Genomic DNA, 21,684 nt, shown 5'->3' on the forward strand with positions numbered 1-21,684 from the left:
TGCAAGTAAATATACTCTGTACTTGTGAAGTGTTGTCATGTTTAAAGCTGGTTGAACTGCTGAGATCTGCAGCTATAAGCATGTTTTCCTGCAGATCACTCCAATGTAACTGTTTGGGCTGTCTTTGTTTTAATGCTCCACTGGACTCAAAAATGAAGAAAGCCAACCTAGATTTCTAGGATAAGTTTAAAAAGCGGTAGTGGCCATAGCAGCTTTCACCACTGTTCAAATCTTGACAGCACCACCTTTAAAGCATTGTGCTGTATTGTCTTAAGATTTTTTTTCTGGTTTTCTTCTCTGTGGTGTTCTAACTTTGAAAAGGATCATGATTGCATAAGACACATAAGGAATAAAGATTTTAGAGCCAAATTTTGTGTGCCATTTTAGCGTATTTTTTTGAAATTAAATACTTGACTGAAATCAGTGTTGGGTGTGGGGTTTTTGTTTCGGTTAGAATGAACTTCATGCATTGTACCTCCCAGCTGGGCAGTACTGGTGTAGTATATATGTGATGCACTGGCTCATCATTGTGCTTCCTGGTTGGCAAAGTCTCAGTAAACTGGCAGGTTACAGTTCTGTTGTGATGAACTCTTGTTCATAAAAACAGCTCTAAAATGTAAAACTCTTGCTGAAATTGCTGGCAGACAGCCACATCTTAAAGGTGTGCAATATGATAACACCTGCTAAAAGTCTGTGGGGAACTCGATATCAAGCCTATGGTGGTAGTTTTCATGTGTTGTTAAGAGTGTTCTTGGTGTGATATTGCTGTGTCTTTGGAATTCTTCTGTAGCCTCACATTCAAGAGGTGTCTGGAGTTTGGAAAGCAAGACCTTTATTTCAAGCTATATATAGAAGACGAAAATCTGCATTTTTGGGGGGTCTAGTGATAAGTACTCTTCGCATTTCAGGTTTGTTTGGTTTTTGGATTTTTTTATCAGTCAAACTAAGTTCACTACATGTTTATTCAATGTAATTTTAGATTTGTAATGCCTTACTGTTGGCCTACTAAACACTGCAGAAAATTAAATTATTTGAAGTTATTTTAGTTTTTTTTTTCCTTTTCATCTCAAACCAAAGTTTGTAGGGAACATAAGGTTAGAAGTACTTGATTAAATGTAAAGGCCCTGGAATCTACAAACCCCAAATTTGGATTGTTCTCTGTAGTGAACACCTTCAGAATATGTTTAGTGGCCTTAGCATCTGTGCAGGTCTGTGTTTTGGCTTTCGTGCTATGGTATGTTTTGAAAATGACTGGCATGCAAACCAAGGGAAGGGCAAAGGGAAATGTTCTGATTTTTAGTTTCTATTTTATTTTTAGTTTGCCTAAAGCTCTGCTTGAAAGTAGAACATTGTTTCCAATTACAGAAGGCAAACTGAACTGCTTTGAAGTATTCTGCTGCACAGAATATTATTTCCAGTACTTTTCTGGAAAGTTGCTGTAAGTGAGGTGTGTGGTAAACAAGTAGTGTTTAAGACTTTAACTAATGACTCTGAGTGAGTGCTTGGAGTTTTATTGTGTTTTGTTCAGTACCTCACAAGCGCTGGAATGTTCTTCCTTAATAATCTTCTTTTGTAACAGATGGTACCTTTGGGCAACGTAGTATTTTCTTGTGGTCGAAAGGGGGTTGTCCAATCCAGAACTAGATATCTCAGTGTTTTGAAATGCTGGTTTTCTAGGAAACAATGCATTCGCTTGTACATGTAACGTGATTCAACCATTTGCAATTTGTATGACATGCTGCTTTTATCCAAAACTTAGTTATAGCTTTTTTCTTTTTCTCTCCACCTTCCATTTTGCCTGAAAGGCTCTGACTCATGGAGATTTTCGGTTATGTACTCTTTCTAAGGTCCTTGTTAGTTTAATTGTAGAAATTGCTTTTGTACTTGCAGTGTGTAATTGAATTTCTGTGATAGCATGCTATGATTCCTTCTATGTAAGAAATAGTTTTGATGTGAAGAAAACAGCTATAGGTCACAGGATAGCTGAGTCTTACAGTATATTTGTCGCAGCTGTTGTGGTGAAGGAAGAAGATGCAATTGTGTAAAACATTTCTGTTTTGAAGACAGTAAGACATGAATTTTTGAAAACTTTAAATTTTTTTTTTCTTTACAGCATGTCTGCAAAGAACATAATCTTTCTTCCTCTGTGATTTGGGTTTTTTGGGCAGGAGGGGGTGCTCATTTTGTTTTAACTGTCCTTGTCCATATTTTGTGGTGTTATATGTTAATTATAGCAGCATGGAGAGCTTAGTAACTGTTTCATGGTTGAATAATTGCAACTTGCTTTTATTCCCCTACATCCCAAGAGCTGGGAGATTAGGAAGAGGAATCAGAGCAGGTGAATGAATTGCTACTGCAGTACAGTGTTTCCATGGGATTGTACTTAAATCTCTCTCTTCCACTGGATTGTACTTAAATTGTTGCAGCTTCCAAGTGCTCACAGAATCACAGAATGGCTGGGGTTGGAAGGGACCTCTGGAGATTGTCTATTCCAACCAAACCTAGGGCAGGTTACATGTGTTTGTGTCTAGGTGGGTTTTTGCAGAAGAGGACCCTCCACAACCTCTCCAGGCAGCAGTTCTAGTGACCACACTGTTCCTAACTCACACCAGGGTGCCACTGGCCTTCTTGGCCACAGAGGCACACATTGCTGGCTTGCAGAGAACTTGTCCCCTGGAACAACTCCCAGGTTGTTCTCCACAGAGCTGCTTTCCAGCAGGTCAGCCCCCAGCTTGCACTGGTGTGTGGGATTATTCCTCACCAGGTGTAGGACCCTGCACTTGCTTTTGATGAATTTTTGTTAGGTTCCTCTCTGTCCAAGTCTCACTGAATGGTAGCACCACCTCTTGGTGTGTCAGCCACTCCTCCCAGTTTTTAGTCATCCACAAACTTGCTGAGGATGTGCTCTGTCCTGTCATCCAGGTCATTTAACAAGTTCAGCAGGACCAGACCCGGTACTGACTCCTTGGGGAACACTGCTGGCTACAGGCATCCAACCAGACTCCACTCCAGATCACAACCCTCCGTTTGCCTCTTCTGACAGCTGTAGTTTAAAACCCTCCTCACCATCCAGACAAGCCTATGAATGAAGAATCTCTTTCCTTTCTCTGGCAGATGGACCCCCACCAGTCCCTCACAGACCAGGTTTCTCCAAGCCAGTCCCATGGTCTGAGTACCCAAACTCCTACTGGTGGCATGGGGAGTAGATGGGGCTGCCTTAGCTGCAACATCTTTCCTGCTGTGATAGGTGTTTCCTCTTCAGTCTGCAGAGCCTTTGGGAGAAGTCTCTTCCTCCTGCTAGTCCTTGTCATTGCAAGCCTCCATTCTTCAGCATGATGATTGCTCCTGTCCCTTCTGGGTGTGTTGATGGGGGAGTTTTTGGCTCTTTGGCTGTAGACTGAGTGTCCTGCAGCCTGTGCTTGGAACCAGCCATCCAGCTCCTTCCTACCATCTCCTGCAGCTCAGCCACCTGCTGCAGGAGGTCCAACACCTGGGCACACCTTTTGCAGACAGGTCTGCTACCTGTCCCTGCCCTGACAGAAAGGTCTAGGCACTGGCAGTTGAGGCCTGGTCATTTCAAATTGCTTAATCTCTAAGTATTAAGTCCCCCAAAAAATCGGATTTATTCAGCTCAGCAGCCTTCAGGAGTTTACGTATCTGCAAGTAGAGGAGAGGGCAGATAAGCAGAAGCTGAAAAATTTGAAAAGCCTTTAAACACCTAAAATGTGGTTGACAGCATGTCAAGCTTCTCAGTTAAATCATTAAGGATCCATTCTGTATTTCCCCTTCTTCTTCCTGCTCTTGCTTTTGTTCTAATGAATGGACTTAGGAATGAAATATATTGTGTTTTTAAACCTTTGCTAGTTAAGGTTTAAATATGCCAATTTTATGAATGTAACCATACAAATATTGTGGAATTTTTGAGTTCTAAAATCCTCAAATGTAAGCTATAGCCTGCTGACAGTTTTCTGCTGCACCTTGTTTGGAAAGAGAAGAGATGGTGTTGGCATATTTTTGTCTCAGCAATGAAACTTCCAAATGTTACCCCTTTTCTACTAACTGGTGATACTGCATTCTTTTGTATTCATTTTCATTAGAGTCCACTGTACTTGTAGTGAACAATTACTTGTTAGGTTGTCCTCTCTTACTTTTCTGCCATTCACCTGACTCAGCTTTTCAGCTTCATTCTCCCCTTTCTTGAGAGCAGGCTTTATTGTTCTTCTTCATACCTCTTTTTAAGGGTTTTTGCCCAGTTTTAGCTCAGAAGTTGAAAATATTTGCGCCTTTTGGCTCTTAATAGTGCTACTCTTAAGTGTATCTGTCCCAGCTTTAAAGAGCTACTAGCAGATACTGCTGTATTTGGCAATGATATTTCGTTTCACTTAGTGTTTTCTTGCTGATCCCAGGAGAATCCCTGCTGCTTTAGGGGTCCATTAGATGTATTGCATTTATCAGGCTTTTGATTTTGGGTGGTGTGGGTTTGTTTTGTACTTCACAAGGTGTTCATACAGAAGCTGTTACTAATTAGATTTCCTTATTTTCTGGTGAAAGTGACACTTGAGAATTTGGTTAAGAAATGAACATTGCCAATGACTCAAGGCAGGTCTGGCCAGTGTTCCTAGATCTGTCAAGTTATACCAGAGTGTTCCCATGGCTGAGCGCCACCAGGCCAGTGCTGTGCACTGAAAACAGAATAAGAAGGGGCTCGCTAAAGCAGCCACAAATGGTGATGAGTCCCTTTGGTCCTCTGCTTCGTTGTCATGGCCTTGCTAACGTGCATCACCTTCCCAGGAGTTTGTGTAAAGCTGGTCTCAGCAGCCTTGTTTCTGTGTAATCTGAATTTATGAACATATATTTTGCTTGCAGTACACAGCCTTGCTGATAGTTTTGTAAGGTGTTATTACAGCTGGTGATGGGGTCCGAGGCTGTGACCCAGGAAGAGATGACCGGTTCGGGGAGATGGTCCCGAAAGGAATCGCCTTCCCGAGGTCCGTTGTCTTCCTCAGCCGCTGGCAGAGGGGCCCTTGCAGAGGCTGTCAGCTCTTTAGTGATTATCAGCTCGTGATTTCAGCTCAGCTCTGCAGGGCAGCCTCCAGGCCAAACCAGACCAGAGAGAGAGACGAGAAGGCTCGTGTGGCTGGTTCCGCACGAAGGGAGCTTTATTGTGGGTCCTCTCTGGCAAAGGGGGGAGCCAGGGACGAGCTCTCCCTCGAGGGGTTCGAGGGAGCTTGCCTTTATAGGGATACAGGGGATCAGTAGGGGACCAATGGATTACAGAGGGTCTGGGACAGACCAATGGGTTACAGAATGATCTGCATAGGGTCTCCCAAAGGATTGTGGGTCTACCTTTCCTCGCCATGATCCAAAAGTGGTCACCTTTCCAGGGAGTCCTGCTGGGCGATTGCGAAATCTTTTATCTCAGCAGACATCCCTCCAGGGCAGTGGCTGGGCATATCCCACAACGTGTCACTGTACTCAAACTGCTCATGGTTGCAGGCTGGAAGGTTGGCTATTCTTAGTGAAATGGAGATGTTTCTGCATGTAATAAAATGCAGTTACTGAAAAGTACAAGCATTGTTATGTCTTGCATTTTGTTTACTTCTTTGTAGATCACTGTGCTTTATTATATTGATTTTTTTGGTTTTCCTGTTTAGTGTGGCTATTGTGGTATTTTGTCAACAAAGATGTTAATATGATTATCTCAATACTTTTAACACAGTTTCTTAAAGATTTTGCAGTGACAGAGAAAAAAGATGAAAATTCACAGATACCTGTCAGACACCATTCTGTATTTTTGCCAGCAGTCTTGGTCTTCTTTATCCTCTTCCTTACAAATCCTCTTTATCCTTTACACCATCATAGATATATTGTTCTTTGTGACTATCAAGAATAGGAATCTGTTTTATGAGTAGGATGATCACAGGTGGCTTGCTCAAACTGAGAATATTTTCCTCTCCTCGTACTTACTGTACCTAGCACTTTTCAAAGTTGTTGGTCCAAGACTTTGCTGACAATATGCTTTAGTCTCTAATTTTTTTAATGTGTTTGGCTGGTTGGGTGTCCTGAGCTAGCTATGTTTACAAATCTTCATTATGTGAATTTCTTTGTGAGCTTTTATTTAATTGTATGGCCATTATTTTTTAGGCTAAAATTATCTGTTTAGTAATCTGAACCTAGGATTTTTGTCGAGTTTCCCAGTCTGAAGCCTAAACACTTCCTTGGTCTAGATTGGCTTTTTTCTTCAGGTTTTGAGTAAACACTTAGTGATGCATCTTTTCAAGGGGTTGTAGTTAGAGCTCTTGCATTATCCAGTACTCAGAGCATAACTGCTGAAGTGAGTGAAACTTACAAGGGTTTCAAATAGGGTAGAGAATTATTTTAACTTTCTTGACAATCTCAAGGCTGTTAGGATCCTAAAAGAGGTTGGCATGCTTTTACTGTTGGTAATCGCTTTAGTAGAGGAGCTGGAAAAATGGAAACAGTATAAAAGCATTAGTAAAAAATAAACAGCTGAACTGTTGAGAAATCCTGGCTAAATACCAAAAACTAAAAATCTGCAGAGATGTTGAAGCTGCCTTTGACAGCTGCCTGTGGTATAGCCAGGATGAGATTTTAATTATTGCCTTTCACGTATCTGTTTCAGTCATGTCCAATATGCAGTGAAGAAATAAAACAAGTGGGTTGTGTTATGGTTCCTTTTTGCTGTTGTTGAGCACACTAGCCTGAATATATTAGTGGAAGCTAAGTTTAAAATGACCTGATAACTGCAAAATCCTCCAACGTGGTTGCGATAAACTGTTAATCCAGTAACTGAGTAATGTTTCTTTCCTTTTCACTTCTCAGTTTCTGATTCCAGATGTGATGTATTTCTTTTCCTTCTGCATTCTGACTTGCAAGTGGTTGGTTTGGACTCAAAATGCTGTCTAAAAGCCTGACTCCATGTATTTTAATATAAATATACTTTCAGCTAGATATAGGTATTTAATAACCACTTATTCTTTGTAACATGACCAAATGGCAAGGATGAAGAAGGCAAATAACTGTTGAACTATAAAACTACTTAGGTATATTTAAGTATTTCATGGTCATACTGTTAAAAGATACTAAGAATGGCCTTTCTTCTTGGGAAAAACATGTACAAATGCAAACCAAAAGCAAGTTATTTAAAATTATTTATAGTTACAGAGTGACTTACAGACTTTCCCACTGTCTGATTTAGATGAGTCTCTCCTTTTCAGACTTGGAGGCAATCATTGCATGGATTGTGCTTGACAAAAGGAGTCTAAGTTCTGGATCCAAGCCCTGTGTGCATATCAATATAGAACAGGACGATGGTTTGGTTTGAGGTTTAGTTTTTTTGAAATAGTTTGAAATTGTAATATCTGAGCCACAAGCCTTTGCAAGTTGCTGAGGTGACAGTCAAGTGACACAGCTCAGAAGAAGACCTAGTGGGCTTAACATAGGCTGTCTTCAAAATCATAGTCTACTTTTACTATTCCTGTTTTTGAGTAATCATCTAAGCAGTTAACCTATTTGACTTTAAGGCAGCAATCTGATACTATTACTAATGTGTCCTTAGGAGTTGGCTGTTTTGTCTAGAGCTGGTTACCAGGGCTGGCATCACTGTGCAGGCATTATTACTTTGGGAGAAATGCTTTCCAAAGGAGGTATTTCTGGCAGTGACATCAGATAACTTTGCATCTTTAAATGCCTGCCAATGAGTGAGCTGTGAGTTTGACTGTCAGTTGAGTTCTTTCACAGCTCAGGCTTCTTGAGTGTCATGGCAGTTTGATCTGGCTGGCACTCTGAGGTGAGGGGGATCAGAGTGGCACCCTTGGCAATCAGGGAGGCCAGGACTGCTCCAGCTTAGCCTCTGGAGCTCAGCATGGAAACTGTGTAATTCTAGCAGGGGTTTTTTTCCCCACTCCTTCCACCTCGTGGGTGAAATGCAGCTGTTCTGTACTTAGCTGCTGTACAAAATGGGCCCACAATGACTTGAGGAAACAATGTCACCTCAGCATCTGGTCAGTGTTTTTACTGGCACAGTTCCTCATGAATTAGTATTAAAACCCAGCTCTGCTTCTCCTAGCAGGTAGGAAACAGAATTTGCAAGGATTTTGTCCCCTTGAGCTTATGATTAGTACTCAGGAGCATGTACACAGACCCACATGGTGTGCTCACCCATCCAGTGCCCAAGTGTGCTCATGGGGTCAGCAAGTGCAGAAAATGCCTTATTAAGCTGATCTGTTTTCAGACTCTTGACAGTGATACAGCTTTAGGGGAATGTACAGACCATTTCCAGCAAAGTCTGTAAGGTTTCTCAAGTGGAAGTGACTCTGGCTTTGAATCTCACTGCACGGGTTTGTTTAATATATAATTTGGGTACTCTCTAAAAAATTCCGTTTTCTTTCATATGGGGTGTTACTTGTTTTGTGTTTAGAGCACCTTTCAAATTAATCATGAATTTGTGTGTTATATTTTCTGGTGAGTATTGAGGAAAAAAATTACTGAGCTCTTCTTTTCATAGCCAGCATCAAGGGATTATCTGCTCATCTTCTGAGTGGGCTTTGGCTTGATCCTGGGGTAGGTGGCTATTGATGGAGCTTTTGGGGTTGTTCAAGTCCATCACTAAGCAGTCATTTGTTTTTCTGAGATTTCCAAAATGGATAACAAGTCTCTTGAGCAAGATAACCTGCTAATCAATGTTGACATGTGTGAGAAGACATCGTCATCTACTGGATTTTTTTTAAAGCTACTTAACTCTTGCTTTATGCTTCAATGAATTTAAATGTCTGTGCCTGTATCTTCAGCGGGAAAACACTGCTTCTTTGTGTACTGTGTTGTGAAGAGTGGGCTGGTAATGTCTTCATCTGACTTCAGTGAATGATGTTGTAGAGGTTTGGTGTAAGTTATGGTTGAGAGTAAGTTCAGCTTAATGTGTTATGTTTTAATAACATTTTTTTTTCCATGATATCTCTCCTGTGCATGCACAATACTTTCAGTCTGAAAAAATTCTACTATATTTTCTTCTTTAGTAATATTATTCATAAAACTTTGAAAATGTGTGTTTTCTGGAAGCCAATAACTTTTTAAAATATTGCAGTACCTGTTCCGGCCATCACTGCCACAGCTACTAAAATGGAGGTGGTTTCAGCAGAAGTCAACAGCTTGCTCCCTGAGGAAATCATGGACACTGGCATAACTCTGGTGGAAGATGACAGCATTGAGGCCGTTATCGTGTCTTCGCCGATGGGAGAGTCTATTCCCATGGAAACAGAACTGGAAGAAATAGTGAACATAAGCTCCGCCAGCGACTCCTCAGCCACGAATACAGCCGCAGTCACCACGGAATCAGTTCCTGCGCCCAGCAGCCACTCAGGAGATGCAGCACTGAACACCACAGCCCCAAGCCCTGATGTGAATGCAGCTGTAAAGCCTGCCTTTCCAGGTGGCCTCCACAAACTTGGTGCTCAGACCCCTGTCACTATCTCAGCCAATCAGATTATTCTGAACAAGGCCACTGATATTAAAATAGGCAGTCAGAGTATTAAACCAGACGGGCAAAAGCTGATTGTAACAACTTTGGGCAAGTCTGGCCAGCCTATTGTTTTAGCATTACCCCACAGCCAGCTCCCGCAGTCACAGAAGGCCGTGTCCCAAGCCCAGGCTGGAGACTCCAAGGTACAAGGCCAGCAGATCAAAGTTGTCATTGGAGGTCGGTCGGAAGCGAAACCTGTTGTGGGTGTCTCAGCTTTGACGCAGGGAAGTCAGCTGATAAACACTGCGGCCCAGCCCTCTGTCTTGCAGTCCCAGCAAGTAAAAACAGTACAGGTAAAATGAGTTATGCTGATGAAACGTCTTAAAACCAGTTCTGTTGCTGCAGTTGTTGTCTGTTTCCTGCACTGATTGACACACTGTTGCTTTCAGCCTTTGCATTTATTCTTTGTATTAAATACAATGCTGCTCTTAGCCCATGCTTTCATCTGTGGATGCGTTTGCCATTTTATGCTGTTTGCCTCTAGCTACTGTCTAGCAACTTAGGGTTTACCTCAGAGAAAGTGAACTATTCAGTAAATTTAAGATAATTTTCTCATTATTTTCATTTTATAAAAATAAATCCTGCATGTTTTCAGGAGGACTGAATTCAACTGTATATGCCTGTTGTTCTTTATTCAGAGTATACACTCCTTTATGGAAGAGTAGCTTTTGCCTATTATATTCAGTTTGTTTAAATAAACTGTCTGAAAAAAACTTCTAGCATCTGAAAAAGAACAGAAAGGTGTATCTTGTCTGCCTCAAATCTAGTTAAGCTTGTTAATAGATGATGATGGACTAGGCACTGTCATAAGCTGAACACTTTGAGGTTTTGTTCCCAATCTCTGGCATGGATCTTGAGATATTTGAAACCACAGAAAATTGGATTGGATCTGAAAACGTGTTGAAAAGACTTGGGTTATGACCCAAAGTGTCTGATTCTCATCTGCTATGTGGTAGAACTAAATGTGAGTGACTTTGTTCTAGTTGGCAGTGAAGCAGAAATAAGACCTCTTAAAGTGAAGGATAAGTAGAACTCAATGCAGGTTATGATGGAAAAATATTTATTTTACTGTCTAAATGAAATGAGAAATTAAACTCTTAAGTATGCTATTAAAAATAATCAGCTGCACATAAAAAATGACGAAGTTTAAAGCATTTCATTAGCCAAGTGTTCCTTGATTAGTGTTTCATGGCAGGTGAATGAGATCAATTCTGAATATGTTTTTAAAGTTGCAGGTGATCCTGCACCAATTTCTACTTGCTTCTTTTTTGTTGCTACATTATACCTGTGGAAACATGTTTAGTAATAGCCATTTGAAACATAAATTGTCACTGTAGCTCTTAAGGAAGTCTCTGCTCTTTACTCAGCATAGGAACATTTAAGAGTGGATCAGTTCCTGTTACTTTGCTTCATTATTCATTGCTAAGTGACAGATACAGGAAACTGAGGAGAACGACTTAGCTGTGATGTGGTTTTTCCTTGCATGAGATGACTTGTGCTATGAGTGACTGAAATACAGCGACTTGGCCATTGACCTCTGCCATTTGCCATTGGGAATTCTACAGGTTCCTTAGCAGAAGCTCTTACTAGTGGACTTGCATCCATTTTTAAATCTAGTTGATTGCAGTTTGGGTAAATGTGTTTTGTTGTGGTTTCTTTTGTTAAGCCATTGGTTCCTTTTGCAAAACAGATTGAATTGTTAGCACTTGACGTTCCTTTTTTCCCATAAGGAGAGGAGGAAGTAGAAATGAAAAGCAAGAAGGCAAGGTTAGCACCCGATATTGCAGGGAAAAGGATTGCATTAGCACTTCAGACAGTGCTTTTCCTTGTAGAAAATAGCTAAAGTATCAGAGTGATGTATGAGGCTGGGTGAGAGATTCTTGCTGTACCCTACCCTGAATGTCAGGGAGGTAACCCACACCTTGAGTCCCTGTCTTAGAAAAGAAGTGGTTCATTTACCCCATCACCCTGAACAAGCCCCATAAGCTTTCAGTGAGTGGAGAAGGAGGCTGTGAATGCCTCCCTGCCTCCCCGTGGGTCTTGTGGCTTTATGACTAAGGTATTTCAGATGGAGGGCAGCACAGGAGCTTGACTTGGTGCTGAAAAGTGAACTGATAAAGTTTAGATGACAAAGAGCTCTTATCAGTTCTTGTGGTCACTGTCATAGGGGCTTTGCATATCATTAGAGAAATTCAGTTGCCTTGACTTCTAATCTAATCTTGTAATCTAATTGTGACAGTTGAAGTCTCAGCACCTGAGGCATAATTAGTAGAGTTCAGCAAAATGTTTCTTGGAACTTGGCTCCTTCTCCACTTACAGGTCTAGATGTATGAAACTGTGAGTTGCAAAGTGTGGCAAGGCCTTTGGCCTCATCTATATCCAGAAGATAATTACTGTCCTTAGCAGTTTGTCCTGATTTAGTTGAAACTACTGCTGTGGATGTGTGGAAAAAAACTGTTGGGCAAGTGCATCTGCTTTCAGCCTGTGGCTCCTGCCTGCCTACAGCCTTAAAAGTGGTGGTGTGCCTGCTGCTCTACTACTTTAGTCCAGGTGCATTAAGCAGGAGTTTGGCCTTGCATGTGACTCTGAACCAAGCGTCCAAACACATCACCATGGCTGTCATTAAGTCTGACCTGTGCTTGTTTTTCTTTGGTAACTGGCTCTGGTTTCAACAGTGTCCACAGCATCATTGCTACCATGGCAAGGCAGCTGCTAAGCCATCGTTGTGTCTTCATCTCATCATTGAATAGGGACCTTGTCCACTCGCTAACCTCAAATGCCCATTCCTAGTTCAGTTTCTTCATCTCTGAAGTAAGCGGTCCTTTTCTATTTCTGGAGTCCCTGATATTTCATACTACGTCAAATATAAATTACACAGAGAGTGGGTACATGGACAGGCTCCCAAGAGGTCATCTAGGGAGTGGATTTATATAGTGTGTTCGCTTCTTTGTGATAGCTGACTATGTGGATATCCAGCAGTAAATGTGAGGAATGAGTGTGCCTATTTCTGTATGAGTAGAACAGAGTCTGACAACTGAAAACAAAGTCCAGCCATATGAACTTGCTGGCTCATCTTTAGTGGAGAGTGTTTAGGAAGACATAACTTGACCCTTTGTCAAGTTGCCTGCAGGTAAATCTCTTGACTTCTGTAGGGGAAAGAAGGTTGGTGTGTGCTCCCAAATATAATAACATTGTTGCAGAAGAACTTGTTGCTCCAGGCAATATTTTTGCAGTCTAACTCAAAGTAACTTGGAGAGGGCATGCTTAGCTTATATAGGCAGGGGGATAATGTTAAGCTTCTTGTGATCCATGCAGGCATGGCAGAGTGCTCCAGAGAACTTGCCCGTTCTGAAGTAGCAAAAGGGCATCTTGATTATTTCCTCTGGCTTCTCCAGTCTCTACTGAAATGGGTAGTGAGTTTCACAGTGATGCCTAGAAGCCTCTCCCTGGTGTGGCTGGGGTTATCTAGTGGCACAAACCTCAGAAAGGCTCACTTGGCAGCAGGAAGGGCAGGAGTGCTGTTCCTCATTTATAACCAACCACATTTGTCTTGCTGTTTCCTAAGCCCTGAGGAGATTCACTTGTTTATTAGACCTCCTTCTTTGTAGACAAACAGTCCACCTAAAAAGCAGGGGGAAATTTATTTGAGGAGGATACCGCAAGCTGAGTATGAGGGAAGCAGGGCTGCTTGTGTTGACCTGTTATTTTGAGATTTTTAAGGGTTTTTTTGAAATTCTTGGTGTTAATCGTTGCTAGTATTTTACACGCATTCATGTAAGTCATTTAGGCACATTTATTGACTGTTACTGGGTAACAACTGCTGTTATCCAGAGCTGGCTGTTCCTGCTGAGTGTTCATCGTTTTCTGAGCCAGACTTTGCTCTCACTTCAGAGAAAAAGCAATAGCAGTTGAGTTGCAATAATACCTTATGGCTGGGTAAGATTAATCTAAGCAAAACAGAAATCTCAAATCAAGCAGATGAAATGTGTAGAATTTATCAGAAATTAAAATGTGTCCAAGCTGAAAAAAAAAACCAAAAAACCCCAGATAAAATGTCTGCTCATCTATCAGTTGTATATGTGCTAAGATAATTGAATCCTTGAAATGTTAAAATGGCTTTGAGTTAAATTTGCGAACAGGGCTGTGAGTGAAGCTTCCTTCTTCAAATAAGTTATGTTTCAAAGTGTTAGTTAATATATCTCCAAAAAGAACAGGTTTATTTCTCCTCTGTTTAATTTTAAAGCCTTGACAATTGTATTTCACCTATAAAGCACCTAATGTGCCTGAGGAGCAGTGTATTTGTTCTGAGATGGAGCTTTCCTCTGAGGAGCACCTGTACTGTATCTGAGGAGCAGCATGTGGCTTCCCTTAAATGAGATCCATTCTCTGGTAGTGCCTGGTGTCAGAGCTGCTCCTTGCTGGCTTCCCTTGGTTGGGCATAGCTCAGGCACACGGAGGTGCCCTTGGCTTTCCCTCGCAGCCTGCAGGGCTCCAGTGCCATAGCAGAGGGGAGAGCTACTAGGAACTGGGGCAGCCTCACGTGTGCTTTCTGTGGAGCAGTTGAGGAATTTACATGCTACTGAATACTTTGAATGTTTGGCCTTAAGTGATTGTAAAAAAGGTGTTTTCAGGCAACAAATTCTATAGATAGGGTTTTGTGTAGGAAACCATAACTTCCAGCCTACTCAATTGCTTCATTTGAGCATTTGTAACTTTCTCAGGCTGTCAAAAGTAGCTGTCAGCTCTGTATCTTTGCACGTCAGGCAGATTTCAGATTTAGCTGCTTGAGTAATAAGGTGGTTTTGCGCTTCTGAGAGGTGGCTCCCCACGTGGATGTTGTAATGTTGTGCCTCTCTGGTATTGCTGGAGCTGATGGCTGTTGCCCACAGGATGTGCCTGAGGGTGTGTGGTGGAGGAGAGGCAGGATGTGCCTGACCTGTGGGGTGGGCAGGTGTAAGGGTTTCAGTAATGCCTTCCAGTGTGCTCACATCGACTCAGGCCACATCCATAGGCAGCCTCTGCTGTCAGCAGGTTAAAAGTCTGGAAGAAGTCAACCTCTAAATTGAACTATTCACTAGCTGGGTGCCAGTGTATAAAAACTGTTGGAATAAATGTATGTGGTAGTTAACTTCTCTCAGTGTGGAAAAGGGGGGAAAGTCTTCTTTAAAACTTTTAAGACTATAAGCTCTTGCTTACAAAGATTTCAAACTCAAGTGATCTATCATTGAATTGCTGTACATGTTCTTGGTCCAGGTGTGTTTCAGGAGACTGGATTACAATATGAAAATAGATCCCCTTGTACTTAAGAGGTAGCCAACTGATTTGTTCTTCACTAGTGAGTACTCAAAACTTTCAGGCACTGATGATCCATGTACTTTTGGGGAGCTGTTTCAGAAAGCATTTTCCATTTGCAAAACAAGTTTGCCGCTGTGTCAAAATGGTCAAGAAATGTTTCAGAGCAGTAGTGGTCATATTTAAGTCACTGGGGGACAAGTTTTTCCCGGTTGGCTGAAAAAAAAGTGACCTCATTTAAAGCTTCACATACTGAGAGTCCTGCATTTAATTTTAACATTTTTATGTAGACCAACCACATGTAAGAAGTAATTCCAGCATCTTGAAAATGAGATGTTTGCACAGAGAGCTATCTTATGAAAAAGCTGAGAGGGATTTGGCTATCCTACTTTGGTAGCTGGCATTCTAAAGTGTCAAGGATAATCTCCTAGTTCTTTCCATAGGGAGAAACGGAGGTGAAATGCACGATACGCAGTTATTCTTCTAATTATGTGTGCGAGTATTGCCCTTTTTATTTTTTAATGTACTTAACAATACAATAATTTAGATCCAAAATGCTCAAATTACTTGAGATCTTTTTTCCTCCATCTTTTAGATTGCGAAGAAGACTCGAACCCCAACTTCTGGCCCGGTGATCACCAAGCTGATATTTGCAAAACCAATCAATAGCAAAGCTGTTACAGGGCAGACCACTCAAGTGTCACCAGTCATTGCAGGTTGTACTACTTTGACTTGTTTTGCTTTACCATTTTTAAAGGCTTTTCAAAGAAATGGTAATTGTAGAAATTCTTCTGTCTCAACGATTTTACTGTAGTTTCTGTCAAAGTACCTCAAGCAATTGAAAAAAAAAGTCAGAAAGCTTTTTGGGTAGAAGCAGATAAATGAAGTTGTTGGTACCTTTATACTTAGCTTGTTTAGAATAATCTTTGTAATTACAGAGTTGCTTTTACTGCAAGGTACTTTTACTTCACAGATTTTGGGGAGGAGAAAAAAATACCCCAGAGCCACAGAAAAGATTACTTAATAAACAGAAAGTATTTGTAGAAACATTATATAAATACACAGGGGGAAAGGGAGACACATGCTTTTGTATTACTTTAATCTGCTTATAGTTGGACTTAAATGCAATACATGCAAGTAACAGAAAAAAATGTTTGAATGAAGAAAATGAATAAAGCTGTGTTGTTTTTGTTAAGTTGCTCACCTACTTTAAAAATAACTATCACAGAAGTGTCTAAGAAAGTAATTAAAGCAAATACCAAATGGTCTCTCTCTTTGGAAAACAAATCTATATATCCTTAAAAAAAAAAAAAAGCCCAACCAACCACAGAATAACAAGAAAACCACCACCAAAATTAAAGAAAAAACCACAGTGTAATATCTTGTTTATAATGGGAGTGTATCTGTTGCTAAACATCTTAGACACGTAATTTGTCTGAAAAAGACAAATGTAGGAAGGCGGAGTCATCTTTAGAGCTTTAAAGGATGTCTTTAACTGCTTACAGATTGATCAGCCTAAGTAGGTCTAGAATCTTTCCTACATATTTAAACAGATTTGTTAAGTCTTTACAGCACTGGGACCTGAGCTGGTTTTTAGAAGGATGCAACTCTCTCCTGTATTCAAAACACTGATAGATGCCAGTGAATGGCCCATAGCTGGAGCATAACCTTTTTCTTGAGTTGTCAGGCTGCCTGCAGCCTGACCTGTGTTTCAGGTGAAAGAGGGATTCCCCATCCCACTCCCCAGGTTTTCCCCTTTCTCAAATTCCCTACCAAATATACAGACCTGTAAGAAGATTGCTATGCTTATAAATACTTGAATTAAGCTGTTTGTGTGTTTAAAAACACAATCCAAACAAACAAAAAACAACCCAAAACCATTAGAAATGACTTGCAGTTTTTAAATCAGTATGTTGAAAAATCACCTGTGCCTGAGCTTGTGAGAGAAGCATCAGTGGGAGGTAAAGTTGCTTACTCATTGAGATGGAAATCTTTAAATATCAGTTTTTCCCTCACTATTCCAAACAGCCAGCACAGCTTGTGAACTTTGGGAGGCTGGCATCACTTCAGGGAAGGTATAACAGTTGTGGTTTGTGTTTTGATTTTGTTTGCATGTTTTCATGAATCTGATAAATATTTTTAATTGGCTGGAAATTCCTGCAAGCTGAGGTGGAAGTTGTAAATGTGAAAGACTTGTCAATATTAGCAACCAGGTTCTGTTTAGGAAGCTCATCCATCAACTCAGTTTCAACCCATTACATGATGCCAAGAGGTGCAGAGGGGATGTAGTAAGAAATGGAAAGCTGTCACCAAGAAAATAACTCAAAGGATTGAAACCTCTAGATGGTGAAAATTCCTACAGACTTGAGATTCTTCAGATTGCATGTGGCTTTAGCAGCTGCTGGCAACTTATCTATGCTGTTAGTTAGACTGCACAAAAGTGGTTATTTTAGAGCACATAGACCTCAGAGGAATTCAGCTTTCCATGAGGGTAGTGCTTTTTCTTGTTAGTTCCAGTTGACTTTAATTGTTACGCCACTAGTTGATTTTGGATGGAAAAGTTATGCTGGTATTTGTTTGTTTGTTTCTTATTTTTATAAATGTAGTACAAGAGAATGGGTGACAGAAGCTATGACAGAAATGAGTCTGAACCAAAGTGGAGCAGAGGAAAGCTCAGTGGTCAAGCACTCTTTGGAAAGAAACTTAGAAAGTATGGAAAAAAAAAATCTGTTTTCCATTCTGAGAGTTTTGCAATATTCCTGAAACTGATGTCATGTTTTGGAGCTGCTGTTTTTTGTTTAATCTTCTTTGGCATTGTTAAAAGACAGAGAATGTATGACACACACATGAAAACATGGGTGGTAGCGTGACTAAAAACTGTTAGGCAGTGAAAGAAACAATCATCAACAGAGGACAAAAAAACAAACAAGAAACCTCAGAGTTGATTGTAGACAGACCAAATACCTTTTTCTTGGTCACTGTAACACAGCTCATTTTTGATGGCTGAGGTTTTAAAGGAACTCGTCCCCCACAGATGCTCAGTTTCTCTGTACGTTGGCAGCAGCCCAGGGCTTTCCTAGGAAACTGCCAGCTGGCTGGGTGTTTGTGTGTGGTGCAGGTGTATTGGAGGGCTCTGCTCCTCAGGATGCTATCCTGGCTGTCAAGAATTATTAGCTGAATGGCACAGAAAGCTCAATGTGCATTTTGGCTCTTTTTAGAAGCCCGAGAGAGCTGTCTTTTTATTTGTAATAATGACAATTATTTTCTTCTTTGTTGCTAAATCTAACTTAAAGAATGCCAGTGTCCTTCCTGCCAGGTTGTACACTCTCAGAAGCAGGGCTCAATTGCACAAATGGCAGGGAAAACTTTGCTTTAAAAGTTAATGTGACCAGGGATAACTGGAGCTGATGGTATCTTCATTGTTTATAGGTAGGGTTTTTTCACAGTCTGCTCCAGGGACACCACCAAAGACAATAACGATCTCTGAGAGCGGAGTCATTGGATCATCTCTGAGTACAACAACACAACAGACACCGAATAAAATAGCTATCTCACCACTCAAATCCCCCAATAAGGTAAGGACCTGTTCTGGCTGCAGCCTTCTATCCCTCCTGCACAGTGGTCTGAATGGAGCTCTCTGTGTCTTTGCTACAAGCTGTTTATTATCTCTCCAGAGATAATAAACACATCTCCAGAGTCCATAAAAATATCTCCAGAGTCTCCATTTCGCATCACAATGCTCTGTGGTAATGCCCTAATTTAGATTTTTTTTCAACTGGCTCCCTTACTATGGTTTTAAGTAGATATGCATTACTGCATAGTCTCCCATTCCTGCCATTTCTTGCCATTCCCTAAGCATCCATTCTGAGAGCAGCTGTTCTCTCTTAGCCAAGCACTCAAACTATTTTTAATGCCTTCATAAAACGTCAGCAGGCTGTTTTAAGAGGAGACCTCAATAATATTAATAGGTCAGCACTTATTAACCATTGCCTGCTACTGCACAGGCAATTTAGTCTTCCCTGATCACTTCTAAAGTAAATGAGATTTGCAGTGGTCCTTGACAAACACAGAGCTGGAGATTGGCACAGGTCAAGGTGACACTTGTGGTTTAGATTTTGATAATTGTCCTGAGAAGAGGAATATTGCTGGAGAAAGGGAGGCAGGGGGACAAGATGCACAGTGCAGGCAAACTAAGTATCATGTATGAGAAGCAAAGTAAGAGTGAAGAATTATTTTAGTTTGGCTGTGCTTTAGTGATGTAATGTTTACACAGATGGAGTAAATGACTTGTGTTTGGCAATTATTACTAAAAGAAGGAACATAAAGAAGTTAATTTTGATTCTAAAGTTACTTTTTTTAACTAGGAGTGAGTGTGAAGACTCTTTAGGGTTGCATCTTGAATTTACTGTAGATAAGTAATTCTAAGTATCTGATTTTTCTTAAAACATAGGGAAGTTTAGAACAAAAAGTAGAAAACCAGCCTTGGAAGGGGTATGGTTATACAGAGTGTTCAAACACTGCATTCTGCAGAGATGTGGTCAGAAGACTGGATCTCTGTGGGAAACTGCAGTGTGGATTTTGAAGTACTCATGTTCTTATACTTTGACTGAATCAGTAGTGTGAGATGAGAATTTTTTTTTCTTTTCAGCAGCTTTTCTTTAAAATTTCTATTTTCGATGAAATAGTCATTGTACCAGTTATAAAGCTTTTATTTAGAAGATCCCTCTTGACAATGCTCAGGCTTCAATGGGATAGTTTCCTTAAAAAAAAACAAAACACAAAACAGATGAAAAGACAACCCCTCACTCTCACCCAGACGCTGTGCTGGGTTTCTGCAGGAGCCTTTTGGTGCTAGAAACCAGGGATGCCTTCAAGTTCCTAAGGGATCTATTTGCTGTTGTTGCAGCTGGACCCGTGTCATTTGTGGTTAAATTCTTGTTCCCAGAAAGAGCTCTGTTCTGATGGAGAGCTGTATTGTCCTGAGGAGGGGAATGTGTATGTCCAGGGTCCTGTATCCTGTGCAGAGGTTTAAACTGCTTTTTGTTTTGCCAAGCAGCTAACAGTGGTGTCAGTGGCCTCCCAGCCTCCCAACTCCCCCCAGAAGACGGTGGGCGTCCCACTGAATGTAGCGTTAGGACAGCAGATCCTCACAGTGCAGCAGTCAGCACCCTCCTCCCCTGGGAAGGCTATAGTCAACCACACAACCACCCAGGTACAGACTTTCCTTTGTGTTCTGGTGTGTCTGTGTCATTGCTTGATGGAAACTGGAGTGCTGGACCACAGGTTGGCAGCGGTCTATCCAACGGTGTTCTTGGAATGGTGTTTGCTTAGGAATTGGCAAAGGTATTGCCCTGAGGAGCATGTACTTCTTCAGTTGAGGGGTGCAAACCATTGCAAGCCCGTACAAGGGCATGCTATTAGAAAGCAGCTTTCCAACCTGGAAAGCCCCACTTGGTGCAAATTCTTGTTTCTGTACACCGAATCTCCCAAGTCACCTGAAGAACTCTGTGACATGAGGAGGAGTTCTTTGGGTGGTTCTCTTCTGCCAATGTTTCTATGCCACTGCCTAGGGCTGCTTTCCAGGTGTTTCTGAAGTTTGCAGCAGTGGAGTTCATATGCCTGCTGTAGAGGTCTGCATAAGCAAGACACCGTGGGCTGGAACCAAAGAACTAGAAATTATTAATTTCCTATGTCTCATTTCTAGAAAAATGGGGTTTTCTGTAATACCTTTTATAAATAGTTTTGCATTAATAAATCACAAGACAAAACTGACCTTTCTTACAAACTACAGTTTTTACTGTTATCCTCTTTTGTGATCTTAGATGAATCTTTTTCTGTCATAATATCTGTACTCCTGTTTTGGTAAACATGAAGCGGTGTGTATGGGTGCAAATATATCCAGAGTGTGGATGTAGCTGGGAGTGGACATGCATGTACAGCATGAGACCAGAAGCTCAGTCTTATCCTACTGATACAGGAGATAATTGGAATGCTGATATATGGATGTGGACACCATTGAGATTTGACTTTTATTTCTTTTCCCCAGGGAAAACTGTCTTTTGAAATAGTTGTTAAAAGATTAAGTCTTTCTAATGCAAGCACCCTAAGTGAGAAAATGGAGATATCTGTGGGGTATACATACTGAGTTCTGATACAAAGCTATCTGACACAACACAAGGGCTTCATCTATCTTCACTGGGCTCCAGAACATGCCTTTAGAAGAAACTGTCCCTTGAATTTACAATTTTCCCAGTTGTCCTTGGATGGCAGCCTCTAATTTGTGTGATAGAGAGAACTTTGCCCATACTGGTCTCCCTTTGATAGTGTCTGTGACTGTGCTTGCACATAGTGCTTGTTTTGATGCTCTGGCCTGTTAAGGTTTCAATGTATTAGGAAAAAAAAAAAAAATCCCAAGAAAACACCTTTTAGAAGACCAGGGTTGTATTTCTAGTAAATGTGTGCAAATTGAGATTTCATTCGTGTAGTTGCTGAAAGCTGAGGAGCTGGGAAAATGCTCTCCTAAGAATTCACATCATACTGTCAACCAAATGTAGTACTTAAAAACTTGATGTCAAGGACAATATGCTTAATATAAATAGCAAAAGATACTGAGAATAAAAAGCTGAGCTCTAAAAGAAATTAAATGGAAGGAGAAAAAGGAAGAAATCAAGGTTTGAGGTTGAGCAAGTCTGGAAAAAGAGGCTATTATCAAACCAGTAGACTTATGAATGTGTATAAATAAAATAAAACTTTCTTGTTATTAGTTTGTAGTTTGAGAAAAGCTGGAAAGATGAACTTTTACAAATTCCAGGTATACTGATTCTCCAGCTGTAAGGTAGCACAGGTCTGCTGAG

The 21,684-nt window shown here is 40.9% G+C and overlaps 1 protein-coding gene across 6 annotated transcripts in view; it reads left to right on the forward strand.

Moving 5' to 3' along the window:
- The window catches only part of LIN54 (lin-54 DREAM MuvB core complex component), a 41,012-nt gene that overhangs the window by 7,439 nt on the left and 11,889 nt on the right, over positions 1-21,684 (forward strand). For 3 of the 6 annotated variants that reach the window (XM_082282167.1, XM_082282169.1, XM_082282168.1), the window contains exons 2-5: positions 9,104-9,831; positions 15,426-15,546; positions 18,260-18,405; positions 19,887-20,042. In XM_082282167.1, coding sequence (XP_082138293.1) covers positions 9,139-9,831; positions 15,426-15,546; positions 18,260-18,405; positions 19,887-20,042 — 1,116 coding nt within the window. In that variant the 5' untranslated portion in view covers positions 9,104-9,138. Of the gene's footprint in view, positions 1-817; positions 909-9,103; positions 9,832-15,425; positions 15,547-18,259; positions 18,406-19,886; positions 20,043-21,684 lie in introns of those variants that run through there. The other 3 variants (XM_082282170.1, XM_082282171.1, XM_082282172.1) reach the window with 3 other exon arrangements.

The sequence above is a fragment of the Coloeus monedula genome (assembly GCF_965178545.1).
Source record: "Coloeus monedula genome assembly, chromosome: 5".
Taxonomy (NCBI): domain Eukaryota; kingdom Metazoa; phylum Chordata; class Aves; order Passeriformes; family Corvidae; genus Coloeus; species Coloeus monedula.